This window comes from Barbatula barbatula, assembly GCF_947034865.1.
Source record: "Barbatula barbatula genome assembly, chromosome: 1".
Taxonomy (NCBI): Eukaryota; Metazoa; Chordata; class Actinopteri; order Cypriniformes; family Nemacheilidae; genus Barbatula; species Barbatula barbatula.
In genome coordinates this window covers 13,881,075-13,899,400 of record NC_136766.1, presented here as the reverse complement: position 1 = coordinate 13,899,400, position 18,326 = coordinate 13,881,075, and the positions used below count along the sequence as shown (strand labels likewise).

General features: G+C 39.2%; 1 protein-coding gene across 1 annotated transcript in view; it reads left to right on the top strand.

Moving 5' to 3' along the window:
• The window catches only part of adamts18 (ADAM metallopeptidase with thrombospondin type 1 motif, 18), a 46,699-nt gene that overhangs the window by 13,546 nt on the left and 14,827 nt on the right, over positions 1-18,326 (top strand). The window contains exons 6-16 of the mRNA XM_079467673.1: positions 125-208; positions 478-637; positions 1,179-1,284; positions 1,947-2,084; positions 2,703-2,856; positions 3,908-4,003; positions 4,197-4,345; positions 11,647-11,819; positions 15,754-15,884; positions 16,006-16,129; positions 16,650-16,897. Coding sequence (XP_079323799.1) covers positions 125-208; positions 478-637; positions 1,179-1,284; positions 1,947-2,084; positions 2,703-2,856; positions 3,908-4,003; positions 4,197-4,345; positions 11,647-11,819; positions 15,754-15,884; positions 16,006-16,129; positions 16,650-16,897 — 1,563 coding nt within the window. The remainder of the gene's footprint in view (positions 1-124; positions 209-477; positions 638-1,178; positions 1,285-1,946; positions 2,085-2,702; positions 2,857-3,907; positions 4,004-4,196; positions 4,346-11,646; positions 11,820-15,753; positions 15,885-16,005; positions 16,130-16,649; positions 16,898-18,326) is intronic.

The following is an 18,326-nucleotide window of genomic DNA, read 5'->3' as shown; positions in this document are numbered from 1 at the left end:
ATCCCTACACAGCAACAGTGTTGTTGAAACACTTAAAAAGGCTTAGAGAACGTAATTCCAGCATGTGCATTAAACACTTGGCTTTTGGTGGAGTGATGTGCAAACACTTTTTTGTGTTGAACAGGTCTCCAGTCTTTTCAAAGATGGAACTATTGGGACGGATATTAACATTGTTGTGGTCAGCCTTCTCTTACTTGAAAATGATCCGGTAAGATTTAAATGTACATTTATGGATTTAGCAGATGTAGCTAAAAAAAAGCAACCTGCAATGCTATTTATCTTTGTCGAAAGTAGCTACTTCAATGCATAACTTTCAACAATTGTACAATATTTTATTCAGCAATTAAGACATACTTTATGAAAGCCTGAGAATGTACAACAACAGGACATTTACGTTTTTTAAATGTCTGCTGATTCATTACCCTCTCTTCTCTCTCTCATCGCCCCTTTTAACTCTTTCCGCATCTATCGTGTCAGCTGGGTCTGTCTATCAACCACCACGCAGACCAATCCCTCAACAGCTTCTGCCAGTGGCAGTCAGGCCTGATGGGTAAAAATGGCAAGCGCCACGACCATGCCATCCTGTTGACAGGGCTGGACATCTGCTCCTGGAAAAATGAACCATGTGACACCTTGGGTAAGACTTTCACCATCCAGCACCTAACATGGGCCCCGTGCTTTGAACGTAACTGCATAGTAAAGATGCAGGAGAGTGAATAACACAATGCCAAAGTCGGAGACAGCTTTTGGTTGGTGACGTGTTTTTTTAGTCTGCCCTTAAGCAGAGAACTTCAACTGACTCAATCCAAGATCCACTTTGCTATCAGTTGGCACAGTTTCTTAAGGCTTTGCTCTATATAAAGGCTTTAGCCAAATGTAATGAATTCAAACCACAAATATGCAGTTCTTTCAATCTATGTCAAAGAGGAGATGAGTGTTTTAAAGTTGCCTGTGTGATGCGTAACTCAAACCTTTGTCTTTACAATCAATCAAACAGTATGACCGTGTGTTTTTGTGTAATGGGATCCTTCTTTAAATTCTGTAGTTTTGAACACATTGTGGTGTGTTTAGTGAGACTTAAATAGTATATTGCTGATTTAATTTTCGTTTGAGCATTGAATTGGATTCTTTTGCCCATAATGCATCAATGTATCTTTCACTGTTCTTCCTATCTACAGGTTTTGCTCCAATAAGTGGCATGTGTAGCAAATACCGTAGCTGCACAATAAATGAAGACACTGGGCTGGGCCTCGCCTTCACCATTGCCCACGAGTCGGGACATAAGTATGTTAACTTCTGCTCTCGGGTCTAATTCCATTTGGGAAACCATCTGCTGTACAACAGGCAAACATTTTATTTGTGTTTTCAGTAAGAGAAGGGAAAGGTTACATTGCACGCCTGAGATCTCATTTTTATGACAAAGCTGTTTTTTGAGTCCTCTGGTTGGCGCATACTCACACAAACAGGAACAAAATGCGTCCTGGAGAAGAACCAAGCTGATAGCATGTTGCGGGATTTGTTATTCTCAATTGTTTAAACATTTTGGATAAATAAAAAGGACACATGCCCAGAATGTGTGCAGATTTGGGGCAAAATCTTCCCTAGCCAATAGATATTAATCTCTGATTCATTGAGGAGTGACCATTTTTAAACACATGGCACAGTTTGCCAAATCTCCTTATGTTTTCCTGAATATCTTAGCTATGATGCATGTGTTCATTTTGATGCATCTAAATGTGAGTGTGAATCATGATTTTAGTTTAGTAGAGTACATAATATAAAAGGGCCTCGTGGGATGAAAGCTCTGTTGGGTCATGGAGCGGGTTGTTTCCTAGGGCTCTACATTAATAGTATTACTGCGTAGAATTTACAAGCTCTCTGTTTCTCTCTCCCTTTTCTTTCCCTCCCATTTTTGCTTTCCTTTATTCACTCTTCTTTGCCACCAGTTTTGGAATGATCCATGATGGAGAGGGGAATCCCTGTCGGAAGACCGAAGGGAACATAATGTCTCCCACACTGGCTGGGAATAATGGCGTTTTCTCCTGGTCTGCATGTAGTCGGCAATACCTGAAGAGATTTTTAGGGTAAACTCTAACCTTCATCTACATTTATTTAATTAATTTCAATGCTGGTTCAGCTTGTGGATCATAGACATGTTGTTTGCCAGATTCACCAAATGTGTCTTACTGGATAATCTAGTTAAAATATCTGATAAGGTCACCATGTAATGTCTGGGGTATATTTGTATATTTGCTTGTAATGCCCCCTCTGGTGAGATTATACCATCAAAATATAAGTTGTGTGGTACGACATGGGCAAAACTCTAAACTTTTGTACAAAATGACATGACAAAAAGGCAAACTACTGCTTACGTGGAGATATGGGTTTTATCATAATATAAAAATACATAGAAAACCAAAAGCTTACACGAAACAGAGCATATTAACTATGATTTTATCAGTTCTTAATACATGTTGATGCTTTCTTTTCCTCAAAGCTGAGTTTCAGTTTACACTCAAAGTACAACTGTGCAACACACATGCCAATTTTTAATACAGCTTCTTTCATTTGAGTAAAGAGTGAATACATCAATTGCCCAAAGTTGGACATTACTTTTTAGCCACTGCTGTACTTTATTTTGCCGATGCTTTTTAATGGTGGTTTCCATGTTTATCTGTTTTTGCATGCACATGTGTTCACAGTACAGCCCAGGCTTCGTGTCTAGTGGATGAGCCCAAACAAATAGGTCAGTACAAGTACCCTGAACAGCTTCCAGGTCAGCTATACGATGCCGACATACAGTGCAAATGGCAGTTTGGCTCCAAGGCACAACTCTGCAGCTTGGAGTTTGTAAAGGTAACCCATAGAATTTAAAACCTGTTATTTATATTTGAAGCAAGTCCGTAAATCTTTGTCAATGTGTTAGAAAATTTCAATGACTTTTGGTAAACAATTTAGCCTCAATGAATGCTATTCTGACAAAAGCAATTGCAGCAGACTCAGTCACAAAGATTTAGTGTGTCTCCGATATGTAAATGTACTTAAACCTGCAGTGTTTGTGTGTGGAGTGTTCATGGTCAATTCAAACATACATGAGCTTTGCAAAGAAAACAAATGATTGAGAGGAAGCCCATTGCCTCAAACTTCACTCAAGTCTTCATCCACAATTCAACAAGATAGACGGGGCCTCCTTTGGCACCCGCCATAGTTTTTTGCATCTTACACACATTGATATGCAAATAATTAGGATGAAGACTAAGACCTGCAAGAAAGTTATGCTTGGGAAATGAACATTGTGAGAGTCCATCTGTGGGATTAGACTGTGAACTTCCTCTTTGAGAGATTCCTGTTACTTTTGTTTGCTTCCAAACCTTCAACGCTCAATGAAAAGAGTCCCAAACATCAACCTTGATGGAAGGCAGCTGTACATCTTAATTAAGGAGGATTGTGGAGATAATGGCTAATGTTTTTGTTTTCTGTTCCCTCGAGCCATCCTGTCCTTGTCACTTAGTCTTTAGCTGTGGGAGCTTGCTGCTTTTAGCAAGCAGGCTAGCAGAGTTCGCTAACAAACCAGCAAGAGTTCAATGTTACTAGCTTTTGTAAGCCACGTCTTCCTTGGTGACTGCCAGATGCAATCGGGCCGTCAGCCAGCAGTGGCTGGTGTCCCAACCCTTCATCACCCATTATTATCGTTGTATTGTGGGAAGAAACAAAATGCAACGATAACAGCGTGTTTCTTTTGGGCAGAACAGTGATTGATTTTGACAGGGTTTTTATTTGTTGCAAGAGCTGATTGGCTGTTGCTGTAGAAACGGCGGGTCGGTGTGGCGAGGTGCAAGCCAGGGAGGTTGTAGGGTTCCCAGTGTGTGGAGGCTCTTCTTTGACTGTGTTTGTTCTTGCCCACCAGGACATCTGTAAATCATTGTGGTGCCACAGGACAGGGCACCGGTGTGAGACCAAGTTCATGCCCGCTGCCGAGGGCACCATCTGCGGACCAGACATGGTGAGTGCACAGTTGCCTATTTAGGTCTGACTTTGGTTCAACTTTATTTTTGAGGAGAACTGTAGTTATCGATCCCCATAATCTCTCCAAGTCACCCAAGTTCTCTACCTATCACCGTCTTTCTCATTGACAACACAAGCACATCTGTGAATGTTAATGTAATTGCATGTCGTAATTCTTTCCCATAATGCAGTGGTGCCGAAAGGGACAGTGTGTGAAATTTGGCGATCATGGTCCTAAAGCAGTGCATGGCCAATGGTCAGGCTGGTCGGAGTGGTCTGACTGTTCACGTACCTGTGGTGGAGGGGTCATGTACCGAGAGCGATTCTGCAACAGTCCCAGGTAACCAGAACAAAGCTCTGATGCCACATCTCAATAAACACACTTTATATTATATATAAAAACATGACACCACTCCCAAGACTCTCTACATGCCAGCCCATTGAATGTCTTTCAGCTGTCAAGATGTGTATTACAGCCACTAATCTGCGGACCAGACATGGTTTTGATCCTTATCAAAACATTTCTTGCCTCAGTTCCAAAAAAAGCTCATACGGTTTCAAATTTATTCTCAATTGCTGATCTCCCGATAAATCGAAAGATGCTGGGAAACACAAACAAACAAACAAATATTTTCTGGTATGCTGTTGCTTTTTGCTTATTTGAAATCTCACTGCAATAAAACGTGAATTACATTTTAAATCGACATAAGGATGCCATGAATCGCAGTTTAGCTATGAATGGTAGAAGCACATTTATCTTAAAAAATTAAATTAAATTAAATTAAATAAATAAAAAAGGGGGAAATTTCAAAATAATTTATGACTTATTGGTGAAGACAAAATGTGGTCTCCCATCCTGCAGCAAACCAGCAAGATCACCAGGAAGGTAGTCAAGAAAAGGTTGCCAAACATTATAAAACAAATTGGTATTGCCCCTTAATATGGCACTGAGGCGTTCCAGAGGAAAAACCTCAAATATTTCTCTGTACCACTGTATGACCGAGGGAGGTCTTTCCTCAATCCACTGGAACAAAACACAACGCCTTGCTAGAAGTAAGAGTTTACCCATTAACAACAGTTGCCCTGCAGGTAGAGAGAGCTGCTCTAAATGTAGATTCAGAAGGAACAAGATTGGTTCTGATTTAACTGTTTTGTGAAAAATTTAACTTAGCTCCTGAGAAATATTACTCCAATACCTGAGTATTAAGGGACATTGCCAAATACAATGATAGTAGGTCCCTACATCTTTCTTACACTTCCTACAGAGGGGAGAGACTTGGGGGTTAATCTTGCTTAGAAAATGAGGAGTGCGCTGCAATCTATGCAATATCCTGTACAGACTTTCTCTAAGTCTATTACACATAGACAGTTTCTTAACAGATTCAAATGCATCTGACCAGATATCAGTATCAAGATCAATCTCCAAATTCTTTCCCCATGACTCCCTGCTTTTGTTAACATTGGCACAATTAAAAGAGTACAGTTTTCCATAAAAGAGTGAGATACATTTTCTGTTATTGGAAGCAATTGAATTAAAAGTAAGGAGGAGGCCATCAATTGGACTCTCTATTGATTGGTCTGTTGAAAGTACAAGATTGGACTGTACAAAATGTCTAACCTGAAGAAAACCAAAAAAGTGTGGTATATGGTATTCATTCTGAAGTTGTGAGAATGACATAAAATTACTGTTTTCAAATAAATTACCCACGAATCGTAACCCCTTTGAGTACCAAAAATTGAAAATACTTTTCCCCACACCAGGAGGAAAAGCTTTATTTTGGGTTATAGGTTGTAATGCTAATGAAAAGCCTCTCTGACCAACATGTTTAGTGATATCACGCCAAGTCTTTACAGTGTTAAGCATGATGGGATTATTTTTAACCTCTGCCATGATTTCATCTTTGTTAATTTAAATACGACTGATGGGGGAGTAAGGGGCACAGCACCAGGCATCCACCAGGGTTCCCTCCTGGTGGAGAAAATGATTGAGCCAGCCTGATATTATGCGTGCATGACAGGCCCAGTTATAATACAAAAAATTGGGAAGGGCTTGACCCCCTCTGTTAACGGGTAGTTGTAAAGTTTTCATCTTTAATCTAGGTCTCTTTCCGTGCCATATGAAATTTGAGAGAGCTCTTTCTATACCTAAAAATGCCCTTCTAGTGATCCTAAGTGGTAGCATTTGCATTGGATATAATATTCTGGGAAGCACGTTCGTCTTTATCAGGCTGATCCTGCCCATCCATCTACTCTTTGAGTTAAATGAAGAGTAAAAAATTTGGCCGACCCAGTCCATCTTTAATTTCAAGTGTTCCAGATCAGTGAGGTGGGTCTCTTGTAATAGTGCCACGTGCACCTTATCTTTTTTGAGCATGGAGAGAATTTTCCGCCGCTTCACCACATGATTGATACCTTTGACATTTAGTGTAATAATTTTTGTGTTACTCATGACGTGGACTACTTATCGGGTAGCAAATGAGAGTGATCCATTTAGGGTAGATAAAACATAATATATAAAATAAAAAAATAACAAAACACACTTATTGGGCAGATAAACTGTGCTGGGATAAACATGCCCATCACCAACAGAGAACGTCAGAACTCTGAGAAAACCAAGTAAACAAAAAGCTACCCAATGGGTGGTGTTGTAAAAACAAAACAGTTTCGATATCTCACTCCCACCCCCACAACATAAAGTTAACAAGCACATTATTATTCTGATCCGTCAGATTGGCAAAAAGCTCCTGTAGCTACAATATTATCAGTAACAGCAAATCCCTTGTATCTTAATAGAGGAAGAAACATAGTTGAGCCAACTCGACTCTGAGCCCATTTAAATTCTCATGCAAACTGTTTTAGTTTGCTGTAATAATAGTTTTAGAATATACAGTTTTCTGCATATATATAATAAAACTTACTCAGTCCTTAGCGAACCGGCAGATGAGAATCACAGACCGGAGTCATCTTCTGACTCTATTCCACCGTATTGAGAAAGTTTTCTGCACCTCTCTGTGTTTCAAATTTGTGCTCCGTACCGTTGTGGTTCACGGTGAGTATAGCCGGGAATCGCATGCTGAAACGGATACCTTTGTCAATAAGGGCTTGACATACGCTATTGAAGGCGCAACGTCTCTCTCGAACCGCAGTAGATAGGTCCTGGTGAATCAGGATCTTCCTGCCTTCGTACTCCAGGTTCGGCTTCGCCCTCAGTGCTGCCATTATCCTGAGTTTGTCTCTGGAGTTGTGAAGCTTAATAATCACCGGACGTGGACGCGCTCCCCGTGGTCCCAAGCTGCAGTGTGCCCGGTCGATCTTAATATGGGTTTTAGTACCGGGGCTACCCTCTAAGCCGAGTACAGTCGGGAGCCAAGATTCAAAGAACTGTAGAGGACGTTTCTCCTCCGTGCCCTCTTCCAGATTGAGGAGACGGATATTGTCCCACCTGCTTCGGTTCTCCATATCATCCATGCTATCTGCCATTAACTTAATTTTCTTCTCTGCTTCAGCGACTCTTAGCTCCAGCCCGGCCACTGTGTCTTCCACATCCGAAACTCGCTGCTCCGCCGCGGTGATGCGTTTGGACTGGCTCTCCAAAGTTGAGGAAATTTTTTCTAGAGTCTTTGAGAATTTAGAGAGCTTTTCGTCCATGGCATTAGTAAAACTTTGGGTTACCTCGCGGATCAAAGTCGTGGTGTCCACAATAGGCAGAGGCCCATCGTCTTGTAATGGAGAGTCGCTAGCTGAGCTAGCATTAGCAGCTGAAGTATTTGTCAACTTCCGTGACTGAATTTTCTGCTGTTTCGACATGGTTAATCACCAGCAAAGTTCACTTGTTCGTTGCCACTTATGTAGTTGCTATTTTGAGCTAAAAGGAGTGTAGTAAGTTGCTGGAAATCTAGTTAATATTGTGTGGGAGCGGGAGCTCAGCGAAAACACGTCCTCAGCCAGTCATAGTCACGTGCCCCCTTGCTTCTCTTTTTAAGAGCACAAAAAGTTTTACTGTACGTGTATGGCATTTTATTTTGGAAGGAAACATGGCAAATGCCTTAGACAGTCAGGCAGACATGTCTGACCTAAACAGCTCCAATAAGATCAAAGAAAATGAACAATGAGTGAATAGACAAATAATCAAGCAAATGGTTTAGGAAAAACGGTAGAAATATTTGTCAAGTGTGTTTCTTACATGAAATAATGGGAATACGAAGGTAAATACCAGAATAAATTTTAATTATCTGGATTTTATTTAGTGTTTTATAGAATTCTGAATTTTATTTTAAACGCTTCACATTTTCGATTCATGAAATGTATGAAACATGCTGAAGTAAATTCAGATAAAATAAACAAATCCAGTTTTAAGTACCACAGGAATATTTGTGGCAAAGCCAACAATACATAGAATCAAAATTATCTATCTTTCTTTTATGCCACAAATCACTAGGATATTACATAAAGAAGATTCTTCTGTGAAGATTTTTTGTAAATTTTATGACATAAATATATCAAAACTTTATTTTTGTAATATGCTATGCTAAGGACTTCATTTGGACAACATTAAAGGCAATTCTCTCAGTTTTTTATTTTATGCACCAAATATTGACTATCAAATATTGTCAAATATTGGTAAAATATTGTCCTATCCTAACAAACCATATATCAATAGAACGCTTATTTATTCAGCTTTCAGAAGATCAGCGTAGTGTTTTCATGTAAGCAGTATAATGATGTTTTACTTGGAGTCTTTATGCTGATAGTCTGTATTAAGCCGGTGGCATCTGATAAACTGAGAGAGGCCTAGGCTGCAGTGGAATCAGTCAGATGGAGTTGCTTTCGTCTGTCAGAATTTGTTTTTGTGCATTAATCTGGAAGCAAGGGATTAGCCTTCATTTCCACTGTTTTTGCTATCAGCGTCATCCCCCACAAAGATAAATACAAAAGGGGGTATGACTGTATTTTACCCTCCTAGTATATACTTATTAAGTAGTTATTTGTGAATATGTATGTATGGCGTGCATGGCAGTTAATGTCTACATATGGAAATCTTAATTCTTGTCGATCAGAACATTTTCACATGTTGACAGGAAAATATTGGAGCTTTTTTTTGATAAACGTTATTGGATAAAAGAGGCTTTGATAGATTATTCAATACAATATCACGATTTTTTTTAAACTATTTTACGAGGTTGCTAATTTTGGTTACTTCGAACGAATTTGTACGATCTCATTCTGACATTTTAGTACAATTTGCTTTCATGCCAGTGATGTTAGGTTTAGGGGTGGAGTTAGGGGTGGGGCTTCAGTATTGCTTTGTTTCTACGTATGTATCGTACGTTTTTGTATGATTCACAATGATTCGTGAATTAGCCACCTCGTAAAATATTTTCCTGTGGGATTGAGTTTGATTATTATTCCTTTTGGCGCCTGCAGCAGAAAAGGTGTTTTAACAGCAATGGTATTATCTCAACGTTTTCTGTCGGGTGGTGTCTGCGTATTCTATTGCTTCTTCAGTGTTAGCTCAGAAGACAGCTGTTTGAAGCCAGCGGCAGGAGAACTCATCTCATTGAAAGGACATTTATCAGTAAGAATGATCTAATAAAGATGCTCCTTTTACTTTATCCATACTCAGCTGCCGGATGTAAGTGTATCTTTTGATATGAGAGTTAGATAAATGTCTCTTGGCAACAGCCTACAGTAAAGTGCATGCAGATGGTTGTGGATTGAATTGCCGTGTTTAACAGGCCGTGTTGTTTGTTTACTGTACATAAGGCATTGTTAAAGGGATAGTTCACTCAGAAATTAAAATGAATGTCATGCCTGTGCGATGTTCTTTCTTCTGCAGAACACAAAAGAAGATATTTTGAAGAATGCTGGTAACCAAACAACATTGTCTTCCATCAACTTCCATTGAATGGATGCATTTCTCAAAATATCTTCTTTTGTGTCACATACAGGTTTTGAACATCATGGGGTGAATAAATAATGACAGATTTTTTTTTGGTGAGCTATCCCCTTAAGTAGCATACTTTGCGTCTTGTTTATGTACAGTATATACTGTATATATTTAGGTCTGTTTTAATGGTCTTAACGTAAACAGGATGCAAAATAGTGAACATTGTGGGCATTATAGGGCTTTGATTAAAAGAGGACATGGTGTATGGCATGATGCGGAGAAGGATATGGGTCAGGGCGGGGGGTGGAGAGATTCAGGCAAGCAGGCAGACAGGGTGACCCCGTTCCCTTCTGAAGTTTGGATATTCTTCTCCTGTTTAACATTCAGAGTGGGACAATGATGATACGAAGCTTGCCGACATAAAGGAAGAAATTTAGTTTATGTACAAGTTGGTTTTGGAACAGTTATTGTATAAACAACGTCTAATCTGGAAAGCTAAACTCCCCCCTGCCCTCTCTTGTTTTTTTAGCTCTGTGTGGTTGTAAGTACTCCACCATATGGACCCTTACTACACTGTCCCTAAAGCCCTAATAGGATCAGCCTGAAACCTGCTCCAAAAACAAAAGCAGCCCCGCACAAACAGACTTCTGACAGCACTGCTGTAATATTGTTTATATCCAGGAGGCTGATGCAAAACTTTCCACCACAATCTGTTTGTACACACCTGTCGAACACAGAGCGGTTGTGCCATTCACAACAGAAGAGCAGTAATACGTAAGTGTGTGTTTGTTTTTTCATTGAAGGCTCATTCTGTTTGATCACTTTGGATGCATAGAAGTGATGACATTTTTTAAGAACATGAGAAATGCTCACCTGCCTTCTCTGTGTGGTTTCCTAACCTCAAGTGTGAACGTGCAATAAAAAGCCAAAGACCAGAGACAAAAAGAACATGCAAAGGCAAACACACACACATTGATAGAAGCCCAACAAATCCAGGCCCAGGGTGCAGTCATTTGCTTTGAGGTTAGGCTACAAGAGGGTACACAAAAGTCTTCAATTTTGAAACACGCAGCCATGCCGCAAACATACCTCTGCTCTCACAGGACCACTTAGAGGAGCTGCTGGTCTGGTTTTCTTGGAGAAAACAGGGTGACTGTGCTTCATGTGGCACTCGACAGGATTCCTGCGGCTTTGGGCGGAGGCTGCCGCTCTTCTGCAGCCTCAAGTTGCCTCTGTAAAGCAGGGTGACCATTCCAACTGTCTTGATCCTGGGAGCTGACCTTCTGTGATATTCAGTCCTGCGGGTCAGAGCTTTACAGTAACGTTGGTTCCAAAAAAGTCTTGGCCTGTGTTCTCTTGTTCTAGCATTTTTCCATATGGCTGCAGCGTGCAAGCGAGTCTGCTCGGATATCCCGATCTGTAAAGCACATCGGCACATCTGCGTGTTGTCTTTACTCTCTCAAGTTTAATATTCAGACCCAATGTTGACAACACAGGCATGTCCAAGAATGGAATTGCATCCCAGACACTTTATAACTTTTACAGCTGTCAGTTAAAATGTGATTCAGTCGGACACATCACAGGTAACCCACAAAGACATTCCCATGGTGAAGATGCTAATGCACATCATATGAAAAACGTCTTCCAAAACATACCAAGCAGCTGCTCGCTGAGGCACATCTGGTTCTTCTCTTTTTCTCGCTCTCTCTCTGCTTCCATCTTAGCTGTGCTAATTGTCGGTTGTCTCACCCAAGCCCACAGCACAATGGCAAGTTCTGCCAAGGCCCCAGTCGACTACACCAGCTGTGTAACACCAAACCGTGCCAGGCCAATGGAGTGGACTTCCGAGCTCAGCAGTGCGCAGAGTACAACAGCAAACCCTTCAGGGGATGGTACTACAAATGGAAGCCATACACCAAAGTGGAAGGTACGGGAGATGTTTGTGCCATAATGCATTCATTATAACAAGAGCAAATGTCTCATTAACAGTTTGAAAGAGCACAACAAACCTCTGTAGTTGTTTCAAACATTCTCATGCTTGTTAACTCTTAAAAAGGCAACAATACTGAGCACTGAGATACCAGTAACACTTTACAATGTTAGTTAAAGGGATACTCTACCCAACAATGAAAATTCTATCATCGGTTAAACCTGTATGACTTTCTTCCGCAAAACGAGGGAGTAAATGACAGAATTTTCTGAACTATCACTTTATCGAACATAACCTGGCTATGAACAATACTATACAGTATTTTTTAACATACGGTAAGTTGGACATGCACAGTGAACTAAAATGAATAATTGAATTGACGTTAATGTTAACAAAGATGAATATATGCTTAAAACGATGTTGCTTATTGTTAGTTCATGTCAGCTCATGCATTTACTAACAAATACAACCTTTTTGTAAACTCCCACCAGGACACCACAGAAGTGCTTGTTGTCTGCTTTTGTAAATTGGGCCTGCTTACTCAGTGCTTGGTAATTTTAATGCACATGCAAGATTTACAGTTTTCTTTAGAGAAAATGTATTACAACACGCAATGTAAAAATATTCTTGACCTTCTTTGTTTGTTTTTGGTACCCTGTGATAGTTGACTCAACAGGGGCAAGTTTGTTTTTTTAATGTAATCATTCCCATTTGGTTCTGACAGAATGTATTTATGAAGATTGTTACATAGGCAATATATATTGTGCCCCATCTATTCAGCTGACATAATTTGTATTGACTGAACATGAATGAATTTGCACTGGAAACATGCAGCCACTTGCTTCATGCAGTTCACTGATCAACCTTGCAGGCACGTTTATACCTGAATAAGACTTATTCAGACTGTTTATGTTTACAGTTTTTATAAATTGTTAACCAATTCTTAGAGTAATTTTTTAAAACTCTTAACACGGTAACACAGCAACAGAATTCGTTTTTGACGAAAACCAATTGTTTTTTTAAATAAATACAAACTCTACATTGCAAATGCTGAATACCTTTTTCTGCATATACTAACTCTTTCAAAATACAGCAGACCCGATTAAAAAATTGAGTGATTTGGTCAAAATATTCTTTCTATCCAACAGGAACCCATAGTCAATCATAGTGCATAGACTGTCAAAATGCTAACAAATAATAACATTACTAAAATTGCTTTACTTGTTTCAGTTCGACGCGTATAGATTATGAAAGTAATTTTTTTTAAATACTAAAATTCAGTCAGCTGTAAACACATTTGAGTTATTTTAGATAAGGGATAGCGGGGCATAACGCTTTTGGTTTTAGATCAATCACTCAAAAATAGTTGAGCTTGATCATTTTTTTTTTACACAAACAACATACACATCTCTGCTACGAATGAACACTTAAAGTCTCTTTCTAGAACATACCGTTACCATACTGACAGAAGTGCTATCGTTACAACTTACAGTAACCCATGGATGGGGTTCATTGCAACAGAATAATATTGAATTATCTGTGTTCAAACATAATTTTCTGTCTATTAACTAAAGGTGGATATTATTTGTACATTTGTCTAAAATAGATAGAAATATCATGCAGCCATCCCTCATTTTACCACCCTTCTAGTATAGATCTATGCATGTGGATAGATGAATCAGAAAATGCTAAATTGCTGAAATTTTAAAACAAAATGTACAGAAAAAGTGCAGTTGACATCTATATGATCTTCAGTTTTTGGATGATGGAAAGACTTAATCTCAAAACATCTGGCTCAGATTGAGATTGGAATCAGTTAATTTTCATCTATTACTAATTATACATTTCTTATCAGCTCTTTTACTGTCAGCTGCAGTTATGCAGAAGAACGTTAGGTCTTCATTTTTGTCATGCTGTGTTTAAGCATTTGTAAAAAAGATAAGAAAGATCTGTGATTTTGAAAAGAAAATTTAAGCATTTTAGAAACGTGTTAATTGACAGAATATTGTGTGAAAACAACACATGTTGTGTTTAAGATATGGTCACAAAAGACTGATCTTGTGCTAATTGTAATTAGAGTTTTGAAAATGTGACTACAGATTGGTCAAAGGGATGTAAGCAATTGAAAAAAACTGTATTGGCTTTGGGACACATTAAGTGGAGGACTGGGATTGATAAAGTGTAAGCAGAAAAACAAAGGAAAGATACAAAGATGTAGATTTTCATTAATGAGAATTGAAGATAGAGTAGTTTGGAGAAGATGTTGGATGGAGTATCCACTGAGGCTAAACTTTTGCCATTGGGGTGAAAGGAACCCCATGTACTAATCAGTAGATTGTGTCCTGCCTTAGGTATAGCACCTCGTTCACCCCAAAGGACCTCAGAAGAAGCACTGAAGCACCAAGATATGGTGCTATATAGCACTTAAAGTGTTTCCCCTATGATTACAAGCAATTTTTTTAGAATGTATGAAAGCCAACAGTTCTGGGGCACTTTTGACTACCATTGTAATTTTCTCTTCTATGGTAGTCAATGATGGCCCAGAACATGCAGAAAGTACGAATATTATATGTTAAAGTTATATGAACAAAAATGGATTTTGTGTAAAGTATCATTTTCTGGCTGTATACTGTTTGAAAGTGTGCTGTTACTGTGAGATCCACGTGCATCTCTTATAAAGGTCTGTTTCCCCTGTGGGAGAGTTGGATACCACTGCCCTTCTTGCATTCCAGCTTTATGGTCCCGTTTGTAACAGTGTTTAAAGGAGTCATACAGCGCAAATACGTGTTTTTCTGTGTTTTTGAATACGTTGCCCATGCATGTATTAGACACGTAAAATTGCAAAAATGTAAGTTTATTTAAAGGTAAATTCTCAACCAGACCTGCCTGAATGCCTCGTGTAACCATACCCCCACAAATCTACGTCAGTTTCTGGTATGATTATGGTAAGACTGCCATAATGTATACCTAAGTAAGGTGGGCGTATCTGTCCAAATATGGTGAGAGGCGTTACATTTCCATCACATGCTTGCAATATTCGACCAATCACTACGCACTGGTTAACTGGCCAATCATAGCACACCTCGCTTAGCACACCTCGCTTTTCACAGCGATGAGCTTTGTAAAAAGACCTGCACGTTTCAGAGAGGCGGGGAAAAGATGATATACATGTGGAAAATACAAGTTTTTTTAAACTTTAAATCATGTATACACATTGTTTTACACCAAAACAAACTATACTGTAATATTCGGTTTAGACACGTCTTATGACACCATTAAGTTTTAGTGTCACGTGTTCTGTGGGTTTGTTGTCTACAGCATGATGCGCCTCGTAGTTACTGCCAGATGAACCACACACAACTCTCACTCTCGGTTGGCATTAGATAGTAAACATCTGCATTGTGCACACTAAGAGTAAATGATGCTTGATGGAAATCTTCAGTACTTTGTGTAATGATGACTCCCAGACTCGACATGAAACCACGTCTAGTTATTATGACAATATATATAATTATAGACTTCACAAATGTGTCTTTTACCAACTGATATAATTCCTAAATTTGGTATAGAACTATATTGTGTTATATATAAAATATATATATGTTAAATATATAAATCATATTCAGAATGTCAGATACGTGCTATCAGAATTGTTCTATGCTCAAACTACGTTAGTGGGAATAATCTTTACTAGTGTGGTTTTACATATAATACATTATAAATAAAGTCTAGCTGGATTTGTTTTCCATTTGACATAAAAGTCCATATGCATTTTGCCTATAAAGGTTTATAAGCTTACGTCTCCATATGTTCTCGCACATAAAAACGGCATTGGAGTGTGATAACACAACAGGTGCAAAGCTTTAGAAGAGCTGACATATAATCGCATTGGAGCTATAATATGTGATAACCCTATTCATCTCTTTTCTAGAAGAGGACATCTGCAAGCTGTACTGCATTGCTGAGGACTTTGATTTTTTCTTTGCTATGTCCAGCAAAGTCAAGGATGGGACGTCTTGCTCTGACTACAAAAGAGGGGTGTGCATTGATGGGATGTGTGAGGTTTGTGAGGATAAAAGAATATCAGACATTTTTTGACACAATTACAACTGTTTAGGTATATTTGATAGGAAAATATGAGTGTCAGATTGAGCATTTTATTTGCATCACTTTTGCTGTGTAGCCCGTGGGCTGTGACCAAGTATTGGGTTCAAAGGCCGCTCTGGATGCCTGTGGGGTGTGTAAAGGTGACAACTCTACCTGCAAGTTCTTCATTGGCCAGTACATCCTCCAACACAGAGCCAATGGTGGGTTTTTCATACTCACACATTCAATACAATTTTGTAGATACTGTTTCTTATCTATGCGAGACGAGAGTTGTGAGGGAACTTTCAGTTTGTTGTTTGTTTATTATATTAAAAGTGGTTGTACGTTTGTCAGTTCCCGCCTCCTTCCTTACATTGAACCGTATTACATAAGTGCCAAAAATCTGGGAGGAAGAAGGCATGAACCGGCGAACGTAACCCTAACTTTTAATAAAAATAACAAACCGGTGCGAGACCGGTGCAATGGCAGCTTACACTGATTATCATTCGCGTCACCGGCCTTGCGCCGTTCCCTCACGGCTCTCGTCCCCGCCTTGCTCATTACACTTGTCTTATTTTAAAGAGAATAATATACTTATTTTCTCTTTTTGGTCGATTTCCATGAAAGTTGGAATGGCTTGTCTGCCTTAATATGAAATGTATCATCTATCTTTACAAAAATATATACTTATAAAAGTTTAACTATGCTTTTCTCATCCTATCACCCTATTTTTGTTTTCAGAGTATTACCCTGTTGTGGTAGTTCCTGCTGGAGCAAGGAGCATCAGGGTGCAGGAGATGGAGATCTCCACCAGCTACCTGGCTGTCCGTAGCCTGAAGCGAGGCTCTTACTACCTTACGGGAGATTGGACGGTGGACTGGCCAGGCAGGTTCCAGTTTGCCGGCACCACTTTCAGCTACCAACGCTCTTTCAACCGGCCTGAGAGCCTCTACGCTGCCGGACCCACTAATGAGACCCTGTTCTTTGAAGTGAGTCACCCCATCCTATTCCGATCTGACACCTGTTAGTGAATTAACCATGACAGGGCCTTGGCAAGAGCGCCGTGGCCGTTCGGTCAGATGAAAACAACGCTGAGTGACAGTGGGTGGGTGGGCGAGAGAGATGAGAAACAAATGAGAGAAAGGGAGAGAGAGAAAGAAAAGAAAGCACACAAATGAGTTTAATGGGCAGACTAAAGCTTCTGTTTGGGATTAATTGCAGGCCAGAGCCGACGTGGTCATCGCGACTTTTATCTCTGGTGTATAGAGATTGAAGATCTAACAGTGCGACAATGTGAATGGCAGTAAACTTTGAACTTCTTGCTCTGCGTGCTATTGCTAATGGGCAATATAGTGCACCTCTTATAAGGAAGAAACGCACGCTGTAGGGTGATGAGTATAGCTACAGATGACCTTTGAGGTTAAGGCATACAAAGAACTCTTCATTTATTTGTATGAAAATCTAAAGAGCCGAAAATAATGGGAGATCATTATATTTCAAAAAGAAACTTTAAACTTGAACTCAGTTGAAAATGGGGAATTCAAAGTCCTATGCACTCTCTTGTCATACATGTGGCCTAATAAGCTGTTTTATGTTACATGGATCAGGTTGCCTCACATGGGAAATAATGCATACCTTATTTCAAACACTTCATGCAATAAATTGTCCATTTCTGAATAGTGGCTTTAGTAACTGAATAAAATAGCTTTTCTGTGATCCTGCATTCACCCATTGTATGGTGTCAACCAAAAACAATCATATTGGCCAGCATGACTTAAACAAATACAGAGGTCACCTTTAGCCATTTTAGACTGTTCATAAATGGTAGATGAATTATATTCTATGCAAATATATATATTTTATGCAGTAATATGCTTGTTTTTGGAAAGAGAGGTCTGTTCTTTTAGTGTGTTGTAGACTCCACAGTCTTGCAAGATAGCTGTGAGGAGTACAAATCTAAACTTGTTTACCACAATCTCTAACTACAGTTTCAAACACAGTTACACTATTAAATACAGATGCATGTTTTCAGAAATGTCTATTGTAACTATCCTAATAATCCTAAAACTTACTCTGATAATAAATCATACTAATTCCTTGTGGCTTAGCTATATTAAAGATCTGGGCCCTCCCTATGTTTAGAAAAGTAGCCATATTGAACTGTATATACTCTAATAATAATTGTCCAAATGTTTCATAGTCTCAAAATGTTATACTCTCTTGGCTACATTTCTTTTCATAAAGTACTAAGTCAAATACAAGTCCTTGGGTGATATGATTTCTGGTACCTGTCCATGTCATTTCAGGTTTAAAACTGATGTATTTGTCATCAACTCGGTCACCTTTCTGCATAGAAACTGATAACAATTGTATAGACAGTTAGTTTACACTATTACTTAGTTAAATCCCATAAAGATT